The 23,134-nt window shown below is 47.6% G+C and overlaps 1 protein-coding gene across 2 annotated transcripts in view; it reads right to left on the reverse strand.

Annotated features, from left to right (window-relative positions):
* The window catches only part of CHCHD6 (coiled-coil-helix-coiled-coil-helix domain containing 6), a 248,095-nt gene that overhangs the window by 117,193 nt on the left and 107,768 nt on the right, over positions 1–23,134 (reverse strand). Inside the window, exon 5 of one of the 2 annotated variants that reach the window (XM_062200096.1) lies at positions 486–569. The exons of the other annotated variant lie outside the window; for it this stretch is intronic. Coding sequence (XP_062056080.1) covers positions 486–569 — 84 coding nt within the window. The remainder of the gene's footprint in view (positions 1–485; positions 570–23,134) is intronic. 2 annotated transcript variants of the gene reach the window in all.

The raw sequence follows: 23,134 nt of genomic DNA on the forward strand, positions 1-23,134 counted from the left end.
TGTGTCTTTAAATCTTATTCGTTTCGAAGGCTTATCCTCAGAAAAGCAGGGAATGCAGGGAGTGTGTAGCAGGAGTGCACTTTGATCTTCCCAACTCCCAGGAGAAAATCAATAATACAACTTTAATGTATTTGTATAGCAAGACCTCACGTTATTATTATTTTTATCCAGTGCAGCTTAACTAAAGTGAAAAAGGTATACTGGTTCTCAGCACCGCCCTGTGGTGAAAGTGGTGTTTTTTTCTAAAATTGAACTACAGCAGAGGCAGCCGCATTCAACACAAAACGGGCCAATTAAAAGCCAATTATCTCTGTGAATGCAACTTGTTGAAAGGCTGGGCTTGTGGTGTTGGATGGGGAATGCTGGCGGGCGTGTCCACAGGGTGGCTGGCCACTGGGCGACAGGCACCCTCTCTAGCCCCCAGCCGTGGCGTATTCTGCCTTTAGGGCCTGGCCCCCAGGAAGGCAGCCGAGCAGGGGCCTTACCTTCCTCTCCAGGTGCCCCAGCTGCTCCTTGTAGAAGGTGTCGCGGCGTCTGAGCTCTGCCTCTCTGCTCTCCAGCTCCCTGGCCTAGCGGGAGAGAACAAAGCCCACGTTAGCCGGCAGCGCGAGTGCTGGGCTGGTGCTGCGAGGAGAGGGCGACTGACATCTCTGCTCACAACAGCACTCACAGTGAGAAGAGCAGCAGTGATGGAGGGAGAGTGCTATGATCTGCCAGCTCATTCACATAGGCCGCGTTTTAATTTTCGCAACAACCCTTCGAGGTGGGAAATTACTGTAACGATCTTGCAGATGATAATCACTACCGTTTATTGAATGCTTACTATCTGCCAAGTACTGTTTTCCGTGCTTCCCACAGCCGAGTTCCTTTGATCCTTACAACACCGCTGAACGAGGCAGGATTAGCATGATCCCACATTATAGATGAGGAGACAGACACACACAGGGGCTGAGGGCTGCTCAGACACTCACAGCTACTCAGAGGAGCTGAGGTTTGAGCGGATGGAGCCTGGCTGAGGAGCTGCTACCCTGAGCTGCACAGTCTGGGAGGGCCAGAACCGCTGCTGCCTTGCAGGTACACTGGGCACGTCCCTGTTCTAGAGCCTGAGGTAGAGAGAGTGAGGATGCATGCATACATCCTGGCCCCGCATCCACCTGATGGAGACGAGGGAATCCCTGTTGGAGCACAGGCCCAGTGCCCTCCCTTCAGTTACATTTAAGACAAGGGCTCAGCTAACTACCCTGGAGCCAGCAGCCCTGAGGCTGAACCTAGTCCTGCCCTTAACTGGTAGGGTGACCTTAAATGATATTCTTAACTCAGCCAAGTTCCACCCCCTTTCTCGAAAGTCACCCTCTGCCCCTCACAAGACTGTTCAGAAGATTAAAGGAAACCCCAACAGAACTGGGCAGGGACACCCACGCCACAAGAGCCTCTGATGGGACCCTGCGGCCAGCGCCTCTGCCTCCACACACAGCAGGCTCACGGAAAGGCAGCACTGTGGGCTGGAGTGGACGCTTCGGCACTTGCGTGGAAGAATCATACTCCTCGCTCACCATCTGCCCCGCGATGGAGCTCCGTGTGTCCAAGTACTCTCCCAGTCCCTGGTGGCATTTAATTCTCATCCCCTCCAGGAGCACAGCTAGTCAGAGACAGGGGGATCATGAGCCCAAGTCCACCTCCAAGTCCTGAGTGGCTTTTTCCCTAACACACTATGGCATCAGCACATGGGTTTGAGTCATTCGAACTACAGGGTGAAATAAGGAATTGGTGTTTTTGAAAGCTCATTTCCCCGGCAATGCTACTCCTACTGGCACGAAGCCTTCAGGAACCACGAGCAAGGTGGTCGAGAATGGGAGCTGACCACAGGTGCCTGTAACTGGCTGGTACCAGAGGAAAGGCTCAGGGGAAACTCCAGGCCTGAGGGGCTGGGCGGCGGTCTGAGCATCTGAGGGCTGAGCGCTACAACTAGCTCTCCCTACCAGGAAGTGGCCCGCTGTGAGCCTGAGCAAGCTGCCATCGTCCTGGGGCTTCTCCCCTTACCTGGAGAAGGAAGAGGGAGTAGTCACGTGGCTCCCCAGGCAGCTGTAGAATACCTGAAAATGCCAAGCAGTATTCTGGAATGCGTCTGGAATGCCAACACTCCCAAAAAGCTAAACACAAACAGTGACCCTGAGTGCTGGGGAGTTCTCGCAGGAATTTTCAAAGCCGAGGCTGGGGCTGTGTCCCAGGAACGCAAGCATGGCTAATCTGTGCTGGGCCACTCAGCAGCCCAGCACTTAACTGCTAAGGATCCCTGATGCAATCAGAGGAGAAGCTCGTCGGATACAATTAGCAGCCAGCACAGGAACACCTCCCGGGGCTCTGGACCTGCCATTTTCTAGCCAGCAGTCCAGCCAACCAGGAAGATGACATCTGAAAGCAAAACCACCATGAGGCCCTTCAACTGCCACTTAAAAGGAGCAAGTGGGGCAGCAGAGACAAGGAGTCTCATCCAAAGCCCACCCACCATCCAATCGACACACTGTGCCGCTCCCCTGGGCAGAGGAATCAGGAGTACTCAGGCCACGGCTCTGGGGCCTGGGCCAGCAGCACATCCTTGTCAGGAGTGGCACGCAGAACCAAGACACTGAGCATCCATCGGCTCTTTGTCAGGTTAGAAGAAGACTGCCCATAAACCCAAGAAGGAGTCCTGAGGACAAAGAGGCCTCCTGTTCTAGCCACACTGAGATGTAACAAGTAGGAGGCTGGCACTGTGGCGTAGCAGCCTAGTGGGTGAAGCTACCACCTGCAATGCCAGCATCCCATACGGACACCCGTTTATGTCCCGGCTGTTCTACTTCCCATACAGCTCCAGGCTAAGGCACATGGGAAAAGCAGTGGAGGGTGGCCCAAGTGCTTGAGTCCCTGCTACCCATGTGGGAGACCTGGAAGATGCTCCTGGGCTCTTGACTTCAGCCTGGCCAAGCCACGGCTGTTCTGGCCATCTGGGGAGTGAACCAGTGGATGGAAGATCTGTCTGTCTCTCCCTCTTCCTAACTCCTTCAAATAAATAAATCTTTTTTTTTTTTAAGACACAACAAATAGGTAGTCATTAAGAAAAGAATTGATGAACTGTTTAGAGGAGGGAGTCTGTCTCTCCCACTTGCAGGGAAGCTCTGTGGCTTGCGCCCGATCTCCAAAGTCTTAGTTTCCATCACAAACCAGCCAGCATGGTGGCTCGCTCCCTGCCTCTGCTTCATCAGCTACCAAACACTGCTCACCACCTCTGTTCATCTCGGAGATTGACAGTGAAACCCCAATGACTGATGACAGACAGAAGCTGACGTACGAAGAGGGCTGAGGGCAATGAACGGGATACAGATGCCTGCATGTCAGTGGCTGGCCCGGAGCAGGCCCTCCATGATTTGGTTGTGATGAACGAAGGAGGGCACACTGGGCACTCCACACAGCTACTCTACAGCCCAATGCTTGCTTCCCAACACTCACAAGAGGCCGCACGACACGCAGCTCTCAGCGTGGCACTGGGATTAAGGAGCAGGGCAGGTTTCACTGACTGACTCCGCGATTTATCAGAACGCTGGAGAGCGTCTACTCTGTGACAGACACATTGTAAAGGGATCAGGGATACAACAGGAAAACCAAAGAGCAAGTTTCTGCTCTCATGAAGCTTAGATCCCAGTGGGAGAGGCAAATGTGTGAGCAGATAAATAAGATAATTTCAGAGACTGATACGTGCCAGGGAGACCATAAGACAGAATAACTCAGGGGGTAGCGGCTGCTGTTTTCTCTAAGGAGATTTCCAAGAAAGTCTTCTGGGGAAAAAAAGTCAGAATTAAGTATGTTGTCTCTAATACAAAGCTAAAACATCACCACTGTGAAGATGTGCTCAGTGGATGACAGTCTTTAAGTAGAGAACAGAAGGAATCTTCCGTGCCAGAGTCAAGGACCTCCTCCAGCCAAGACGCCCTGGAGAGCGCACATGCTGAAGCATCCAGCCTGCTCCAAACACGCAAGAGCAGGAAGACATGGACAGGCTCAAAAACAAGATGGAAGCATCCAACACAGAGCAGTGCGCAGGGCTGAAGACCAGGCCTGCTGGGTTTGGGGCCTGAAGCAGGCCAGGATCCATATCCCATGGGACCCAAATAAACCATGCTCTGCAGAGGGAGAGGAAGGAGTCAGGCTGGCTCCCTGCAGGCTAGGGTTCCCCCTGCAATATGAAGCTGAGATGAGGCCCTGCCCATCTAGAGCAGCGATGTCCAGTCTACTTAAGCCCAGGCAAGCCAGAAGGCACACAACCAGCCCCAGGACCACAAATGAACACAGAGCTCCACTGATGCAGCACCTGGCTCTGTCGCATCCCCAGTACCACCATGGGGAGGGGCCTCAGAGGGCCGCAGACAGTCCGGGCCCTGCACTGGGGTGCAGGTGTAAGCCAACCACAGAAATGACAGGCTGGGGGAAAGGCCATTGGAAAGTGAGAAAGAAACTGAGCAACATGACAAAAAGTAAGCTTCCACTCAAAACGACGTGCAAACCAAATCTCAAATATAAAAAGATACGTAATTCCTAGAAAGGCAACCTATGAAATCTGCAATTCACTCCAGATGAAATCAACCTTATAACAACTTCATGATAAAGCAATGTTTGAGAATTTTCATAACAGAAAAACTTAAACCTAAGACAGAATAGTGTCATAAATCTCCAGTGGCTATCAGCAAGCTTCTCCAATTAGAAACTAAGGGGTCTTCTTGCAACTCTGCTCTCCACCGTCACCTCAACCCAAGGTTCTTACAGCAGACCATTCATCGGTACATACTCCTAAGACAGCTGTGAAAGCTCAGGTTTTTATTTTCCTAAACAGAACCTTGGTACCACTGCATATAGAAAAAATTAACTCTTAACATCATCAGCTATCTAGCCAGTATTAACATTTTCAATTGATAAAAGGTGCTAAATACATGTTTATGTTTCTCAGAAGTAAATAGGAGGAATATCTTATTTATAAAAAAGGAATTATGAATTTGAGACAGGCAAACTAGGATGGGATTGGCACTGTGGCGTAGCGGGTTAAGCCACCAGCTTGAACGCAGGTATCTCATAAGGGCACTGGCTGGAGTTGTAGGTGCTTCACTTCTGATCTAGCTCCCTGCTAACATACCTGGGAAAGCAGCAGAAGATGGCCCAAGTACCTGGGTCCCTGCACCCATGTGGGAGACCCAGATGGAGTTCCAGGTTCCTGGCTTCAGCCTAGACCAGCACTGACCATTTGAGGAATGAGTAAGTGTTGCAGGATCAATCGATTTCTCTCTCTCTCTCTCTCTCTCTCTAAGATTTTATTATTTATTTGAGACACAGTTACAGACAGAGAGAGGGAAAATCAGAGAGAGAGGCCTTCCATGTACTGGTTCACTCCCCAAATGGCCACAACAACTAGAGCTGATCTGAAGCCAGGGGCCAGGAGCTTCTTCTTTGTCTCCCACTGGGGTGCAGGGGCTCAAGCACTTGAGCCACCTTACACTGCTTTTCCAGGCATTCATCAGAGAAATGGATTGGAAGTGGAGCAGCCAGGACACGAACTGGCACCCATATGGGATGCTAGTGCTGCAGGCAGAAGCTTAGCCTACTATGCCACAGTGCCAGCCCCCTCACTCACTCTCTCTTTCTTTCCTTCTTTTCCCTCTCCTTCTCCCTTTCCCATTCTCTGTACCTCTGCCTTTCAAATAAATATTTTTTTCAAATCTTTTCAAAAAGAGAAACAGGAAAATGCCCATATAGGTTAAATGTTATAAATCTTAAATCTCCAAAATAAAAAAAAAAAAGTAAAATGTATAAGACAAACCCTAAGCTAAGGAAAGTAAGGGGAAAAATAGCAATTTGGAATGTAGCACACAGATGTGGGCCAAGATGTATCAATGGATAACAAAGAGGAAAAGTGTGAAAGAAGAGACAAGGACCACAAAGGACAGACCAGTGGGGCCAGCACATGTCTGTCTGATGGCTGTTCCAGAGGAAGAGCAGGGGAGGGGTGGGCAGGGAAGAGAACAGAGGAGAGCAAGGAGGGAGAAAGAGCAGAGAGCAAGTCAGTGGGGGAGGGGTAAGGTGAAGACAAGGGAATGGACGAGGGGACAAGATGTGTGGGGAGAAGGAAAAAGGGGCTTGGAGGAAGAGGGGGATGGGGAGAAGGAAGAGAAGAGGGTGGTAAACAAAAAACACCAAATACATTTAGAGAAATAAGTAAATCTGTTACCCCAATAAATGTGAGGCAGATGGTCGATGGCCCCTATATATATAAAATATCCAGCTTCCAGCACTTGTGCCCTGGCATGACCCCCTCCCCTGGCTGTGGGCTGGACCTCACGACTCACAACCAGTGGAGAGAACACAGCAAAAGTGGTGGGATGTCACTTCTAAGATTTAATTTTCAAAGACGCTGATTTCTGTCTTGCCAGTCCTCTCTCTCTCACTTTCCGTCACCTCCATTGATGAAACAAGCGTCCACTGTGCGAGCTGCCCACAGAGGTACTCCAGAGTGCCCCCAATGCAGAGTGGCCACTGGGTACCAGCCAGCGAGGACCACAAGCCCTCAAGCCCATGAGCTCTCCAGGAACCGACACCTGTCAACAGTCACCTGAGGAAGCTTGGAGGCAGGGAGGCAGGCCCTCCCCACTGGTGAAGCCTTCAGAGGCTACCGGGTTGTGACTAACCGTAGGGCAGAGGCTCCAAGCTCAGCCACGCCAAGCTCTCTCATCTACAGAAACCCTGAGATGATAAATGTTAACTGCTTTAAGCCACTAAACTTTATAATTTCTTATTTAGCAATAGATAATGAATACAAAATATGATTCTATCATTTTTCATCAAAATATAATTAATCTCATACTTCAAGAAAAAGAGTATCACTCTGGAGAAAAGGGAAAAGAAAACTCAACTGTGAGTTTCTTACAAGAGATACAAACCCCACACCAGCAGTGAAGGAGGACAAAGCAAACTTCACTGGACCCAAGTACTGACTGAAGTATCTGCTTTGTTTTGTTTACAAAAAAAGTTGAAATTTTAAAAATACACAAATACTCACATACACAAAGAGAAACAATAACCCTCCTTAAAGAGACAAAACACTCAACAGAATGAGACATAGCAACAGGCCCAGGTGTTGGAATGAACTCAGAAGGACGTTAAGGAATTTCAACAATACAGGGAAGAATCTAGTAGAAAAGGTAGACACCATATGTGCAGAGACGGAGAGTGTCTGGAGTGATGGAAACCACTGGTATCCATCACTGATGATCAGAAATCAACTGCTGACCTCACTGAGGATCCCTTGTACATGATGAGTCGCTTCCCTCTTGCTACTTTCTAGACTGACCCTTTGACTCCGACTTCTGATAGTGTGATTGCAATGTGTCCAGCTGTGGCTGTCTTTGAGATCTCCTTATGCACAGCCCTACAAACACACTTGGCCTTTTTGAATCGCAGGAGTATGAAGGACTTTTCCATGTCTTTTATAAACAACTCATGCCCTAGCTTCGCTGTTAAGCTGTCTGCTTACCCAGCTGTTTGCCCAAAGTGTTACCCACCTCCTACGGCAACTGTAATGTTCAGCAACTGCCTCTGGTTATTTTTGACCAATGCCCCAGGGAAAAGGCTGTGTGCACTGAGCAACCTCCAAGTCAAGTTAAAAAACAAAACAAAACAAAACAAAACAAAACAAAACAAAACAAAACAGCCTAGTGAGTGGGGTCTTCCAGGGAACAACGAAAGGAGAAAAATGACAGTTCTCTGGTAATGGGGCTCTGCAGCAGCTTTAATCCTTTTCTGCCTGGCCACCCACCCCCTAAGCCCCACCAGAGGCTGGCAGGTTACAGCTCTGTACCACACCTGTGGGCTGGTGCTTTCTAGGCTATTGTGGAGCTTCCGAGGTCCTTACTTCACCATTTTTTACTATCTGAAACATCGGATAACATAAAATAGGGCCAAGTGGAAAAGCTATAAATGGATTTCTAGCATGGTATGGTACGAAATCGTGGGTTATTAGTACAGTGGACACCACAAAGGAAAGAATCCATGAAGCTGGAAACAAATCATGAGCAATCATCCAAATTAAGGCATAAAGAGGCAGAATGAAAAATAAAACTGGACAGGGCATCCAAGATCTACAAGATAATATAAAATGTCTAAAGCATATATTTGATTGGACTCCTCATAGGAGAAGAGAAAAATGGAGTAAAAAAATGCAGAGATTAAGGCCAAGAGTTCTCCAAAAATTAATTAAAGACTATAAATTTCAGACCTGACAAGATCAGAAAAATCCCAAGCAGGATGCTTTTTGTGAAGTTCTTAAATAATTCCTGAAGTGATGGAATATTTTTGAACATGAATGATCATAAGTTAAAAAAATGCAATTTCTGGAGCAATCCTAAAAAGTGACAGAAAAAGCTCAGACAAAGCCAGCAGGAGGGTGGGTATGACACTAGTTAGACACCTGCTTCCCCTGTCGGGGTACCGGGTTCAGTACCCAGCCAGGTCTGGCTCTGGCTCCAACTCTGGCTCCAACTCCCGACTCCAGATTCCTGCTAATACAGATCCTGGGAGGCAGCAGCGAGGACTCAGACAGCTGGGCTCTGGACACCCACATGGGAGATCTGGATTGAGTTCCCAGCTCCTGGCTTCATCCCAGGCTAGCTGCAACAACTGTGGGGATCTGAGGAGTCAACCAGAGGTTGGGCGCCTTCTCTTTCTTTTTCTGTTGGACTGTCTCTCACATAAGTTTAAAAATGAAGTGCAGGAGATCAGAAAATTCTAAATATATTGATTTGTTGCCTCCATTCCCTAAACAAACCTATAAGAAAGGAGCAAAGAACAAAGAACAACTAGAACAAACAGAAGTGAAACATCAAGAGAGGTTTAAATCCAGTCATATCAATGATCACATTAGATGCAAACCAGCTTAACTTCCTATGAGTATTAGTTCCCTACTGCTGTTGTAAGAAATTACAAAAAAGTTAGTGTTTGAAACAGTATACATGTGTTCCCTTAGAACTGTGGAGGCCAGAAGTCTCAAATGGGTCACAATTGGCTGAAATGACGGTGTTGGCAGGGCTGTGTCAGTGTGGAGTTCTAGAGAAGAGCCCACGTCCTCACCGCATAGGGCTTCTGGAGGCTGCCCGTGCCCTGTGGCTCATGGCCTCAGATCACTTCTGTTAGCTTCATCACATCTCCTGCCTGCTTGAGATGATCTTGAACCCATCTGGATAACAAAGGATAATTGCCCCATCATCATCCCCTTTCCCACGTAAGGGAAGGTATTCTCAGACTTCAGGGGTTAGGCAGTAGACGTCTTTAAGGTGCCATTTTCCTGCCTACCACACTCCCCAGTTAAAAGGCAAAACCCTAGCTGGCCAGTGCTGCGGCTCAATAGGCTAATCCTCCACCTGCGGTGCTGGCACACCAGGTTCTAGTCCCGGTCAGGGCACTGGATTCTGTCCCGGTTGCTTCTCCTCCAGTCCAGCTCTCTGCTGTGGCCCGGGAGTGCAGTGGAGGATGGCCCAGGTCCTTGGGCCCTGCACCCACATGGGAGACCAGCGAAGCACCTGGCTCCTGGCTTCGGATCAGCACGGTGTGCCGGCCGCAGCACACCGGCCACAGCAGCCACTGGGGGGTGAACCAATGGAAAAAAGGAAGACCTTTATCTCTATCTCTCTCTCTCTCACTGTCCACTCTGTCAAAAAAAAAAAAAAAAAAACCAAAAAACAAAACAAAACAAAAACCACCCTAGCTATGCGCCATTGATAAGAAATACATTTTATGGGCCAGCGCTATGGCATGGTGGGTAAAGCTGCCACCTGCAGTGCTGGCATTCCCATATAGGGTGCTCCACTTCAGATCTAGCTCTCTGCTTTGGCCTGGGAAAGCAGTAGGATACAACCCAAATCGTTAGGCCCCTGCACCCAAGTGGAAGACCCAAAAGAAGCTCCTGGTTCCAGGCTTTGGATCAGTGCAGCTCCAGCCATGTGGCCATCTGTGGAGTGAACCAGTGGATGAAAGACGTCTCTCTCTCTCTCTCTCTCTCTCTCTCTTTCTCTCTGCTTCTGCCTCTAACTCTTTAAATAAATAAAAATATCTTTTAAGAATAAGAAATACATTTTAAATATAAAGAGACACAAACAAGTTTTAGAAAACAATGGAAAAAGTTGTACCATGCAAATGCTAAGTACCAAGAACCCTGGTGTAGCCATATTACTATCAGATAAAGAATTCAAGCCAAAAAGTACTACCAGATATAAAAAGGGACAGTTTGAAATCATAAGAGAAAACTACCCAAGAAATAACAATTCTAAATGTGTATGCAGTTAATAATCAAACTCCTAAATATATAAAGTAAATTTGACGGACTGAAGAGAAATATGAACATTCGTAATCAAGATCAAAGATTTTACTATCCTCTTGCTAAATGTTGATAGAACAAGTAGATTAAAAATCACTGGCATGGGGGTAGCTGGCACAGCAGTTAATGTGCTGCTCGGAGACTCACGTTCCGTATCGGAATGCCTGCTTCAGCTCTGTCTGCTGCCAATCCCAACTTCCCGCTAATGCACACTCTGGGGGCAGCAGGCGATGGCTCAAGCAATCAGGTCCCCACCACCGGTATGGGATGGGAGACCCAGACTGAGTCTCTGGCTCCTGGTTTCGTCTTGGCCCAGCCCAGCAGCTGCAGGCATTTAAGGGAGTGAACCAGTGGATGGAAGATGCCTCTCAGGCTGTCTAGGTCTGCCAGCCTTTTGAATAAAATGAAAACATAAAAAATTCTTTTCTAAAAAGAAAGAGGCTTGGAAATGAAGGATGATACAGTTAGCAGATGAGGACTTTAATACTGCTGCTGTAAATGCGCTTCGGGATTTAAAGAAAAATGTGAACATAATTATATAAATAGAAGCTACTCAAAAGGACAAATGGAATTGGAAGAGCTGACAAGTATAATTTTTGAAATGAGAGGCTGGGACTACTACCTCAGTGACCTATAGGACTATTTCAACATCAAGCAGTCTAACATACAAGGTAGGAATGGGCAAACATTTATACATTTGATGAGTAATGGATGAAAAAGTTCCAGATGTGTTAAAAAGTGTAGGTCCATGAAACTCAAATAACAGCCTCACTAATAAATACATGGTGACTGCAATAAGAGTATATACCTTATAACCTTATAACTGGAAAGGATAATTTCCTTTGATTTACGAAACAAAATGAAATGAGCAAATGCTTTACCCCAAATAACTTTCCAGTCCAAATGCTGTCAATGATTAATTCTTTCAAATATTTAAGGAAGAAATTATACCATTTCTTCGCAAATTCTTTTCAGCAAAAAGAGGAGAGAGCGCTTCCAATTCATTTTAGGAGGTTGCTATAATTATGATAACGAACCAGACAAGTACATTACAAGAAAAGGAATATACAAACCAATATCACTCAAGAAAAGAGATGTAAAAATCCTTAACAAAAAAACCTGGCAAATCAATTCCATCAAAACGTAAAATAATGCCGCACAATCAACAGAGGTTTATACCAGCAGTCCAGGGTACAAGGTCACTTTAATATGCAAAAATCAATCAACATACTACACCACATTAACAAGTAAAAGTAGGACAATTGTCTGTTCATTTCAAAAGATGAAGAAAAAGCATCTGACAAAATACAACATCCCTTTATAAAAAAAATTCCAATAAACCAGGAAAGAAGAAAGTGTCCTTAACTCGATGAAGATACGCAGCAAAGTCCCTACATATAATACTATGCTTGTTGCTGAAATACTGAGTGCTTTTCCCATAGGGTGGTAGAGGCACAGGCGTGTGGTGCCGCAGTTAGGACCATGCTTGGGGCACTCACATCCCCAGAGCACGCGGCCCCAGTCCTGGCTCCTCTGCTTCTGGTTCGGCTTCCTTCTAACGTGCAGCGTCGGGGACAGCAGACAATGGCTTAAGCAGTTGGGTCCCTGTCACCCACGTGGGAAACCCAGATGGAGTTCTGGGCTCCTGGCTTTGGGCTGGCCCAGCCTGGCTGTTGTAGGGATTTGGAGAGTGAACCAGCAAATACAGGATCGATTTTCCTTTCTTTCTCTCTCCCATTTCTCCTCTCTTCCTGTCCCTCTTCCTCTGCCCTCTCTTCCTCCCTGCCTTTAAAATAAAACAAAAATAAATAAAATTTAAAAAAATTTTAAAGATAGAAGAAAAGAAGTAATAAGGATTTAGAAGATCTAGCAGACATATTTGTAGAATCCTTGTTTCCAAAATTGAATACTCTCACTCTTTTAGAGTGGATTGGAACACCTACAAAAATTGATCATTCTTTCCAGTGAAAAACACACACTCGCAAATTTCAATGTAATGAAAAAGACAGTTAAAATGAGTTTTGGTAATATGCCCTCCTAAATAACTCACGGGCCAAGAGAAAATAATAGAAAATTTAGTATAATAAAAATGGAAGTTCTCCATTTAAAAATTGTATGATATAACTAATGAATTATCTGAGAGGTAAATTAATGGTTTTAAATATTTTTTTAAAAACCAGATTGAAATAGAAAAAAATCCTCATTTTATATATGAATAAACAAGAACACGGATGAACTAAGTTGCTACAGGTCACAAAGATGTAAAGCTAAGAAAACAGGTTCCTGAGTGCCAGGGCACCAGTATCATGACACTTGGGACCATGTCATTCCATCCTAAACTGTGTGTTCTGATAACGTAAAATCATCAGTCAAGCATCAAACTGGATACCTACAAGAATATGGATTATAATAGGGCTTCTCAAATGTTTCAAATGCATCTGAATTACTTGGGATTTCTGCTGAAAAGTAGATTCTGTGTTCGTAAGTCTAGAAAAGGCTCAAGATCACACATTTCTAACAAACTCCCAGGTAATGCTATCCTGAGTCACAAGACACTACATCATGCTTATAGAAAGATAAATGATGGTTATAATGGCATCTCAAAAACCCTGCGAGATCCAGGATGGGACTAAATTATGTTCTTCACAACCCTTACTTTAGATTAATGATAATTTACTCTAATTTTCAAATAACACAGAGTAAGGGCTTAAGAGTGCAGGCTTTGGAGTCGGAAAAAAACATTAGATTTGAATACTAGATCTGCCACTTCCTACTTGAGTTTCCATGGTCAAATCAGAACTCGTCTGGGCTTCCGTTTCCTAATGCATTCAGCAGCGAGATGGATACCATCTGTATTTCACAAGGGTGTAGAGGAGTTAAGTAAGATCGGGCACATAGAACACCAAACACAGTCTCTGCTACTCTACAGTTTTTACAAAATAGATGGCAACCAAGAGTTGTTTTCATGATAATAAAAGAGTTATATTATTAAACATTCATTCGGGAAAGAAAATATACCTACCCACAACCATAATGGATAACAGACTTTTCAAGCACAAAGGCAAATCTCAAAGACAAACATAACTCTAGACAATCTGAGATCATCTCCGTTCTGGACACGTGTCGGCCTCTGCGTCACAGCTCGTTCCCCTCATCACACCAGGCCGCCCTCCCCCGTGGCACGTCCACCTATGGTAACTGTAGCACAGTTCTTTTTAAAACGTGTTTTTGGATTGTTTTATTGACATATGATTCATGGATCATAAAACTCACACTTTTAAAACCTGTATTTCAGTGGCTTCTGGTATATTCACAAAGTTGTGCCACCATCAACACCATCGAATTCCAGGATATTTCATTATCCCAAAAACAAACTCTGTGCCCAATGGCAGTCACTCCCTCTTTTCCCCTACATCCAGCCCCTAAATGTCTGTAACCAATTAATGCCTTTTGAAACGTAATACAGATATACGATGGAGTATTACTCAGCCAGGAAAAGGAATGGAGTTCTGTTCCGTGCTGTGATGAACCTTGAGAACATGAAGTGACAGAAGCCAGACAGAAAAGGCAACATCTCACATGATTCCATTTACATGGCATGTCCACATTAGACAATGCCACGGAGAAAGAGAGCAGACTCAGGGCTGCCAAGGGCAGGGGAGGGGGGAGCAGAATATGGAGTGGCTCTGTCACCGGTGACAAAAATGCTCTAAACTTAAATTACGATAATGGTCACACAACTTGGCAAATACACTAAAATCCATGAAATTGTATAATTTAAGTTGGTGATTTAAAAAGACTTATTACTATGCTCCTAAATCTGTATATATAAAATACATGAAACTTGTCCACTTTATATAAATTAAAATTATTTTTAAAAAGATTTATTTATTTCAAAGTTAGAGTTACGGAGAGAAGGAAAGACACACACACAGAGAAGACAGATCTTCCGCCCGCCGATTCACTCTCCAAATGGCTACAATGGCTGGGGCCGGGCCAGGCAGAAGCCACAAGTCAGGAACTTCATCCGCTTCTCTCACATGGGCAGCAGCAGCCCAAGCACTTGGAGCATCTTCCACTGCTCTCCCAGGTGCATTAGCAGAGAGCTGGACTGGAAGCCGAGCAGTGAACCAGCACTCTTATGAGATACTGGTGTTGCAGGCAGTGGCTGTACCCTCTGTGTCACAATGCTGCCCCCTAAATGGCTGATTTTATGGCATATGAATTAAATCTCAAAAAAGATGTTAAAAATACAGAGGATTACTAAGGAAGCTGATTATATTAAAATAAAGTTAATAAAGTACCAAGAAAAAAAAAGGCTTGAGGTCAAGAGATCAGTGAGATGGCTGATGCAGTACCCCAAGATAGAGACGGTGATGAGGATATGACCTGAGGCCAGGGTGCTGGGGTAAATTAGGTGGATCCAGGGAAGACTAAAAGCATGGGGTTGGGAGGAGGAAAACACAGTGACTGCCCTCGGGTTTCTGAACTGAAAATGGGCAACTCTACCCACACCGCCATGACGAGGTAAATGAATGCACTGGTACTCACAGCACCTGTCCACAGCCACGTGTATTCACAGCTACCACAGTACTCAGCAGGTGCAAAGGCTTGCATTAGTCCCCAAATGATTGCCAGATGCCCATTTACCGTGTACACGCTCTGGTGTTACAGAGAGAGAACCACAAAGACAACAAATGGTGAGCTCACCTGCCTGCTGCCTGCCCGTTCCCTTCCCAGACTGTAAGCGCCCTGAGATGAGGGCCCCAACTGTGTCTACTGCTTTATTCCCAGAGCCACAGAGAAAATGTTTGCTGAAAGAACAAAATGAATGGTGGTCAGAAGTTGGTTTTGACCTGAGAGGGATGTTAATCATTAAAAAGACGGTATACTGTGTCAGTTAAGAGGCTTAGATTTGGGCCAGCGACGCGCTCACTAAGCTAATCCTCCGCCTGTGGCGCCGGCATACCGGGTTCTAGTCCCAGTTGGGGCGCCACATTCTGTCCCGGTTGCTCCTCTTCCAGTCTAGCTCGCTGCTGTGGCCCGGGAGTGCAGTGGAGGATGGCCCAAGTGCTTGGGCCCTGCATGCACATGGGAGACCAGGAGGAAGCGCCTGGCTCCTGGCTTCAGACCAGCACAGCACGTCAGCCGCAATGTGCCAGCCGTAGCGGCCACTTGGGGGGTGAACCAACGGAAGGAGGACCTTTCTCTGTGTCTGTCTCTCTCTCTCTCACTGTCTAACTCTAACTCTGCCTGTGGGAAAAAAAAAAAAGAGGCTTGGATTCGAACTCAGATCCTAGCAATCACACCGCAGCACACCAGACAGGATGATTAATTTCTCTGAGCCTGGGTTTCCTCATCAGACCCCCATAAATGTTTGCTGAGCCTGTGCTCTGACCAGAGGTCCTGAGAATGCTTGTTTATCTGTTCTGAGTCTGAAGGAGAATAATCCTTCTCTCCCTTCCCCAGCTTGGACAGAAGCACACCATTCTGTGGGGTCAGCCAGTTCAGCAGGGGATTGAGCTTACCAAGGGAGTGCATAACTACAGACACCCCTACATCAACTAGCAAGTGAGTCCTGCTGAAGCCAGAGCCCAGGAGAAGAGTGGAGAGTGGCAAAGACGTGCAGGCACTGCGAACCCCAGGAACCAAGGTTCAGCTCCTTAGAAGGCACAGAGCAATCGGGAGAGGCCACTTCTCCAGGCTCATCTTCCTTGCTTCCCAAAAACCTAGCTGGAGCAGGAAGGGGTGGGCGACTCAGAACTGTGTGGTGGAGAGGGATGCTCGAAACCACGTCCTTGCTCCTCGTTACCCAGCGTGCATTTTCTAAGAGTCACTGAGGCCTTGCAGAAAATTCTGAAAAAACATTCTATTACCAGACCATCTGCTGAAATACTGTCGGCTCTTTCTGCAGCCCCCATTTCCTTTTATTACCAGGGAATGCTGCATGAAAATAGGTCTCATTCGGAAAGCTGCGTCTGCGCGTGCTGCCTCCTCCCAGCCTGCCATGCTGAGACCACTCCCCACCCCATCCGTCCTGTGGACACAACGCCCATGTTGCGAGGATGCGAGGACAGAGGCTTCAGGTGTGGGAGATCACAGGACAGATGGCCTCCTAGGCAACCAGAGCCCGCGCTCCTCCATGTAGCTGAAGGAACAAACAAGACAAGCGGGAAGGAGACAATGGGAGATTCTCCATGACAGTTAACTCCGTGTGCATCTGACCTATTTTATCCAGCAACCACCACACTCTGCAGCCTTCCCTCCTCTCAGCAATACCTAGACATGGGTCAAGGCAAAACACACACTCCTGATTCTGACGAAAACAAGGATCAGAGGAGCCTCGTGACACAATCGGGAGCAAGTCAATAAAAGCAGCTGTGATCATTTATTAGCAGTTAATAAAAGTTCCTTATACACTCCTTTAATTCATGTAAGAGCCCAGTGAAGTAAACAAGGTATTAAACCCAAGTCGAACATAAGAAAGATGAGACACAGAGTAATCATGCCACCCAGAGCCACACAATCAGGATATGGCGGGGTTAAAATGTTACAGCTATGAGCTTCATCTCTAGCGTGGCTAAGACCCTACTTGCTATAACTCTCCAAGCAAGACTACCCTAGGAAACCATGAGACCCCCTCTGTGGTTTCTAATAAAGCTCCGGGCACCAGAATGATAAGGATGGAAATGAAACAGAGCCTCCCTGGCCCACAAGTCCCTTCATGGTGGGCCGGGAGGATCCCCACATTTGCAGAGCAACGATTAACTACGTGTGACGTCTTGCATGGTGAAAGCCCAAAGTGATGGCTGAGTCACCTCAGGAAAGCAGGCAGGTGTCCCGTCCCCTGGGCTTGCTCCTGTCACCATCAAAGCACTCAGCATCCAGCGTTCTCAGGTGCTGCCTTCCTGGCCCTGTGTCAACAAGAGTCTGGTTCCTCTGGGGCAGAGCAGGCCTGGCCCAGGCAGCCTTGCTGGGCACACACTGCCTGACCAGTCCCTCCACACCCTAGAGATGCCCTCACTGTCCCCTGCACCATCGCTGCCATGGCCCTGCGCCTCTCCACAGGCAAGGTCCCCAGTACTCTTTCCCTCTTGTTTGTTCTGTCAATCTGTGAGAGAAAGGCGCTCAATGCAGTGGGCCCCAGACTGTTCTCAGAGCGTGGGGCGCTCGGGTGAGCGACACACACCAGGAGGGGACGGCTAGGTGGACCCAAACGGGCATGACAGGCTGTGAACAGCAGAGGGGAGGCCGGAGAGGCGGCGGTGAGGACTAGTTGATGGGGAGCGACCAGAGAGGGTCCCTCTCAGGAGGTGACATTTGAGCTGAGGGCTGCATGACAGCATTGGGGGGGGAGCCCACAAAGACCTCAGGGCAGTCCGCTCCTGGCAGAGGACACATGCGAAGGCGCCTGAGTGGGAACAAGCGTGGCTCGTTCAGGGGCAGGAAGAACACAGCAAACACCATCACAGAAGGCTGGGGGTCGCGTCGCGGGGGTGGCGATCGACAGGATGAAAAACGGGCTGTGGCCCGAAGGTGCAGGGCCTTGCAGGCCGAGAGGAGGGGTTGGTACTGACTTCTGTGAGCCCGCGGAAGCGCTGGAGAGCTCTGAGCAGGAGAGTGATACGATCTGACTTATTCATTTCTTAAATCCAGTTCATAAAAGCCGAACTGGAAGGCTGCTGCCCAGGAGGACAGCCTGATTATCTCTCCTCCCGCACCGTGCACTTGCATGCGCAGGCACACAAAATATCAACTGCGGTTATGACAGCTGTAGCTACACAAAGGCAGCAAGGAAAAACCTTTACAGAGGAAATAATATGCAATTTTCTAGCTGAACACCTTTTAAAAAGTAATGATGGAGAATAAAATCCCTGCCTGTGAGGGAGGCAGGGGCTGTCTTTAGGTACAGGGTAACAACATGCCCCTTGAAATAAGCAAGAGCCGGGCCAAGTGGAGCTTACCCGTGTATCTAAATCTGCAGGCTGAAAAGACAGCCGTGGGGGAGGGAGAAAGGAGCCAGCAATTCAACTCCGCTGCCTGCTGCTTCTCCCTGCAGCTCGCAGGAGTGAGGGTTCAGAGAAGTTGTTCAAACATAGCTTGTGACGACTATGACTTCTTGCTGAGAACCAGGGCCCATGGACAGCCCAGGCTCCAGGTCAGAGGGACAGTCACGAACCGAGCAGAGCCAGGCAGGTGTGAGCCAGGGCTCTCCCATGGCAAGTGGCACCCAGGGAGCACACAAATCCTTCCCCAACCTGATGGCAACTTTAACCTGAGGGTCCTGGGTACTAAGGTCTTTGGGGTGCCACGAGGTTAAGGGAGTCACAGAAGCAGCCCCTAACTGACCAGCAAACGGGCTGCATGGCCTTGGTCACACCCTCAGCCGGCGGGTGGGCAGTTGCTCCCCTGCTGCTGGGGCACCCTGGGCTCTTCGGGCACTACTGTCCTGCCTCCACTGTTGGCACCCATGACCTGGGCTAGGAAGACATCGGAGAACATGGAGCTGCTGGAGTCAGCTTCGCATCCGTGAAGGTGAGCTGTCCCACCAGGCCTCAGGACCTCCTCAGAGACCTGCTCGAAGTCTCTGTGGACTCATCCGGAATCCTTGCCTGGGCTCCCCTTGTGTGGATACCAGAAACTGAAGTAACATCTTTCTTTGACCTAGTCTCATAAAATACTGCCTCGTGCACACTGCGGCTCTCACTTCTCCACAGACACAGGGCCTCCACTGCACTCGCCTCGGGCCCCTACTGTTCCTTGTCAGAACTGCTGCCATAAATGCCTCTCTTTCTATAGCCTGCCTGCCAGTCCAGCAAATCCCTCAAGGCTTTGCCCAAATGCTCTGCTATTTTTCAACTGTCCAGGACTCAATCAACCCTCTCTTCAGCACCTTATTTAAAAGACCCCATGCTGGCATCTTGGGGAGGACAGTGCACTATCTGGGAGGGGTCCAGGTGTGTACATTCTGTTCTGGTCAGGGGTGGGCACCTGACAGTCACCATCCCAGATAGCTTAATCCTGAATGAATATCACAGGATGGGAGGACTGATGAAGACTGACTTGATGGGGACTGCGGTGACAGCAGTGGTACAATGAGGACCCAACTGGTACAACTTCAAAACCGGTCTCCCTAGGAGCTCCTTGCTTCCAGTCCATTGCCCAAGCCTGGGCCTCCAACCCCATACTCACAGGTGAGCCCCCAACAACCACCCAATAAATCCTCTTTTTGCTCACAACAGCCAGAGCTGGTTTCTATGGTCACAAGAAAATTTCTGACATATTTTCTTCTCTCTCCATCTAAATGGAACTGTGCTCCCATCTGTACTTCGACAGCACTTAATACATTTCATAATTATCCCAATTATTGTTACTCTAAGTGATCTATAGCTATTGATCCCTCTGCAAAAACAGGAGCTTTGTGAGAGAAGCAGCCCCAATGTCAGACACAGTACCTGGTAGATGTATGCTGCATCAACGCATGTTGAACTAAAATTGCACTTTCAAATTGCACTAATTATTCCATGCATAGGCAGAACAGCTACAAAGTAACATTACTGGTAATTTTAACAAAGGCATAACTTAGGCCACCTAATATAATGGTGAAATCTTCAAAAATCTTTGGAGGGCAGGTATTTATTCTCTAACAAATAATGCTCATCACTGCTCTAGCACTATCTGCGGCGTGGCAGCTGAATGAGGACTCTGAACTCAGCGCGGTTATCAGATGGGAAGGCTGATCTGGACTCAGGTCTGTGCGATTACGGAGCCCACATTCTTTCCACTCACCACGCTCTTTCTCAATAGGCCTTTATCACAGGAATACCACATGGAAGGCACTGCACTGGGTAAACTGTTCTAATAAAGCTGCAGCTGTCCAAAATATTGTTTAGAAACTGTTTTCAGAGTTAATGTGTCTATGCATATCTTTAATCTTGGTAAGTTTTCTCTTCAAGGAAGGTATAGAGTTTCTGGGGGAAAAAAAAAAAACAGATTTATGTAATCGGGCCACAGGAGACAAGGGGTCCGGAAGGGGACAGAGCCAGCCATAAAAAAGGAAATATGGAGGCTGGCATCGAGGCGTAAAGCTGCTGCCTTCAATGTCACCATCCCATATGGGCCCTGGATTGAGCCCTGGTTGCTCCACTTCCGATCCAGCTCCCTGCTAATGCACCTGGGAAAGCAGCACAAGATGGCCCAAATGGTTGGGCCCCTGCTCCCATGTGGGTGACCTGGAAGAAGCTCCTGGGTCCTGGCTTTGACCTGGCCCAGCCCTAGCCGTTGCAGCCATTTGGCGAGTGGATCAGCAGATGCAAGATCTGTCTCTTTCTCTCTCTGTCTCTCTCTCTCTCTATAACTCTGTCTTTCAAGTAAATAATAAAAACAGATCTAAAAAAAAAAAAAAAGGAAACATGTACTGCAATCCTCAGAGTACAGGCTTTTGTCTTGGCGTAGAGCTCTGTAGGGTGTGCATGTATGTGTATGTGTACATATGTGTGAGTGTGTGCATCCATGTGTATGTGTGTGCACACACTCACGTGCAGGGAACTGACCACTTGCCACGGTGCGCCTAAGATAGCTTCCTGACTGCATTCCTGTAGTACTGCCTCCTATGTGTCTTTTCTCTTCTAGTAACCTACTTAGCTGCCTTGGGTCCAAAGCGATGGCTAGGAAGAGGATGTGAGCTCCACCCGCGCCATTCCACTGTCAGTAGACCTTGGCTGGAGAGAACAGCCGCTCTCATGGTCTCTTTTCTCTCTGAGAAGCAGTGTGGTGGCCCTAACTAAGCTGTGTCTGATCATTTCTGGTATCACATCAACCCTCCCCCTTTCTCTGATCAAGAAGCCCTACGGAGTCCTATTCCCAAGGATGCCAAAATGCAGACAAAACAAAGCATACTGAAAGCTGAGTGTGGCAGGGATTTCCATCCCATTTCTTCCTCTTGGCAAAGACAGGAAAGAGCCCTATTTGGTTTGGCTGGGATTTGTCTCCCCTAAACTCAGGAAGTTTAATCCACAAAGTCTTACGTTAATGATATTAGGAGGATGGAAACCTCATCCAACTGTTATTAGTGGTGAGGCCTTTGCAAAGTGATTAGCTTGGATTAGGTAGTGGGTGGAGCCGTACATGATTGAATTCTAATGGTTTTACAATGAGGGGGAAAGAGAGAACACTGACACACAGAGACATGTGTGTTCTTGCTAGGATGCAATGTAGCGAACAGGGGCTCTCAGCAAAGCTTGACGTAAGCTCTTTGGACTCTGAACTTCCAAAACCATGAGCCAATAGAAACCTCAGGTATTCTGTTATAGGAACAAAAACAGACTAACACAAGTACCGCTATTCCTTCCTAAAGCGGGCCCTGAGCCCTCCACAGCTCAGCATGCTGGGTGCTCAAGTGGGAAACAGCAGCACACACTTGCAGGGAGGATTCTGCCAGCTTTCATCATCTATTCCACAAATATTAAAGGGCATAACTGGATAAGCAGCACCGGGTTTGATTTTACAGAGATGCTAAAGACAACACACACAGAGTAACTGCAGCTGTTAACCCAAGGACACCACTGGGGGCACTCCATGTTGGTTGTCAGGCTAACACAGAAGACGAAAAGGTAGCAAGTGTGTAGAGACTGTGAAAGACAGGATGTCTGCTCAAATGCCTAAAACAGGCGACAGATTAGTAAGTCATCAGATACATTAAACGCTTCATTACATACCTACAGTCAGAGAGACTTGGTTTTGAATTCCAACTCTTGTGGCCTTGAGAAAGTAGCTTCACCTGTCTGTGCCTTAGTTTCTCTGGCTATACTATGCTGAGGACTAACAAAACCAAGTGTAAAAAGCTCCCAGCAACTCATAAGAGCTCAATAACCACTAAGTCTTTTTATTACTCCTCTTTATTCTTCCTCTTGAAGCAAAATCTGTTGGCTAAATGTTTTATATGCTTTTAAAAAAACATTTATCCTATCCTCTATCCCTTTCTGCAGAAAAGGCCCCAAATATTTTTTCACTTTTTTTTTTAATGATTTATTTTATTTATTTGAAAGACAGAGTTACAGAGAGAGATAGAGACAGAGAGAGAGGTCTTCCATCTGCTGGTTCACTCCCCTAAATGGCTGCAACAGTTGGAACTGCGCCAATCCAAAGCCAGGAGCCAGGAGCTTCTTCCTGGTCTCCCATGTGGGTGCAGGGGCCTAAGGACTTGGGCCATCTTCTACTGCTTTCCCAGGCCATAGCAGAGAGCTGAATTGGAAGAGGAATAGCCGGGACTAGAACCGGCACCCATATGGGATGCTGCCACTTCAGGCCAGGGCTTTTTTTTTTTTTTTTTTGACAGGCAGAATGGACAGTGAGAGAGTGAGAGAGAGACAGAGACAAACGTCTTCCTTTGCCGTTGGTTCACCCTCCAATGGCCACCGTGGCCGGCGCACCGCGCTGATCCGAAGGCAGGAGCCAGGTGCTTCTCCTGGTCTCCCATGGGGTGCAGGGCTCAAGCACTTGGGCCATCCTCCACTGCACTCCCGGGCCACAGCAGAGAGCTGGCCTGGAAGAGGGGCAACCGAGACAGAATCCGGCGCCCCGACCGGGACTAGAACCCGGTGTGCCGGCACAGCAAGGTGGAGGATTAGCCTAGTGAGCCGTGGCGCCGGCCTAGGCCAGGGCTTTAACCTGCTGTGCTACAGCACCAGCCCAAAGGACCCCAAATATTAACAGCTCCAAGATGCAGAGACCGAGTCCCCAGCACTC

Source organism: Lepus europaeus, chromosome 9, assembly GCF_033115175.1.
Source record: "Lepus europaeus isolate LE1 chromosome 9, mLepTim1.pri, whole genome shotgun sequence".
Taxonomy (NCBI): Eukaryota; Metazoa; Chordata; class Mammalia; order Lagomorpha; family Leporidae; genus Lepus; species Lepus europaeus.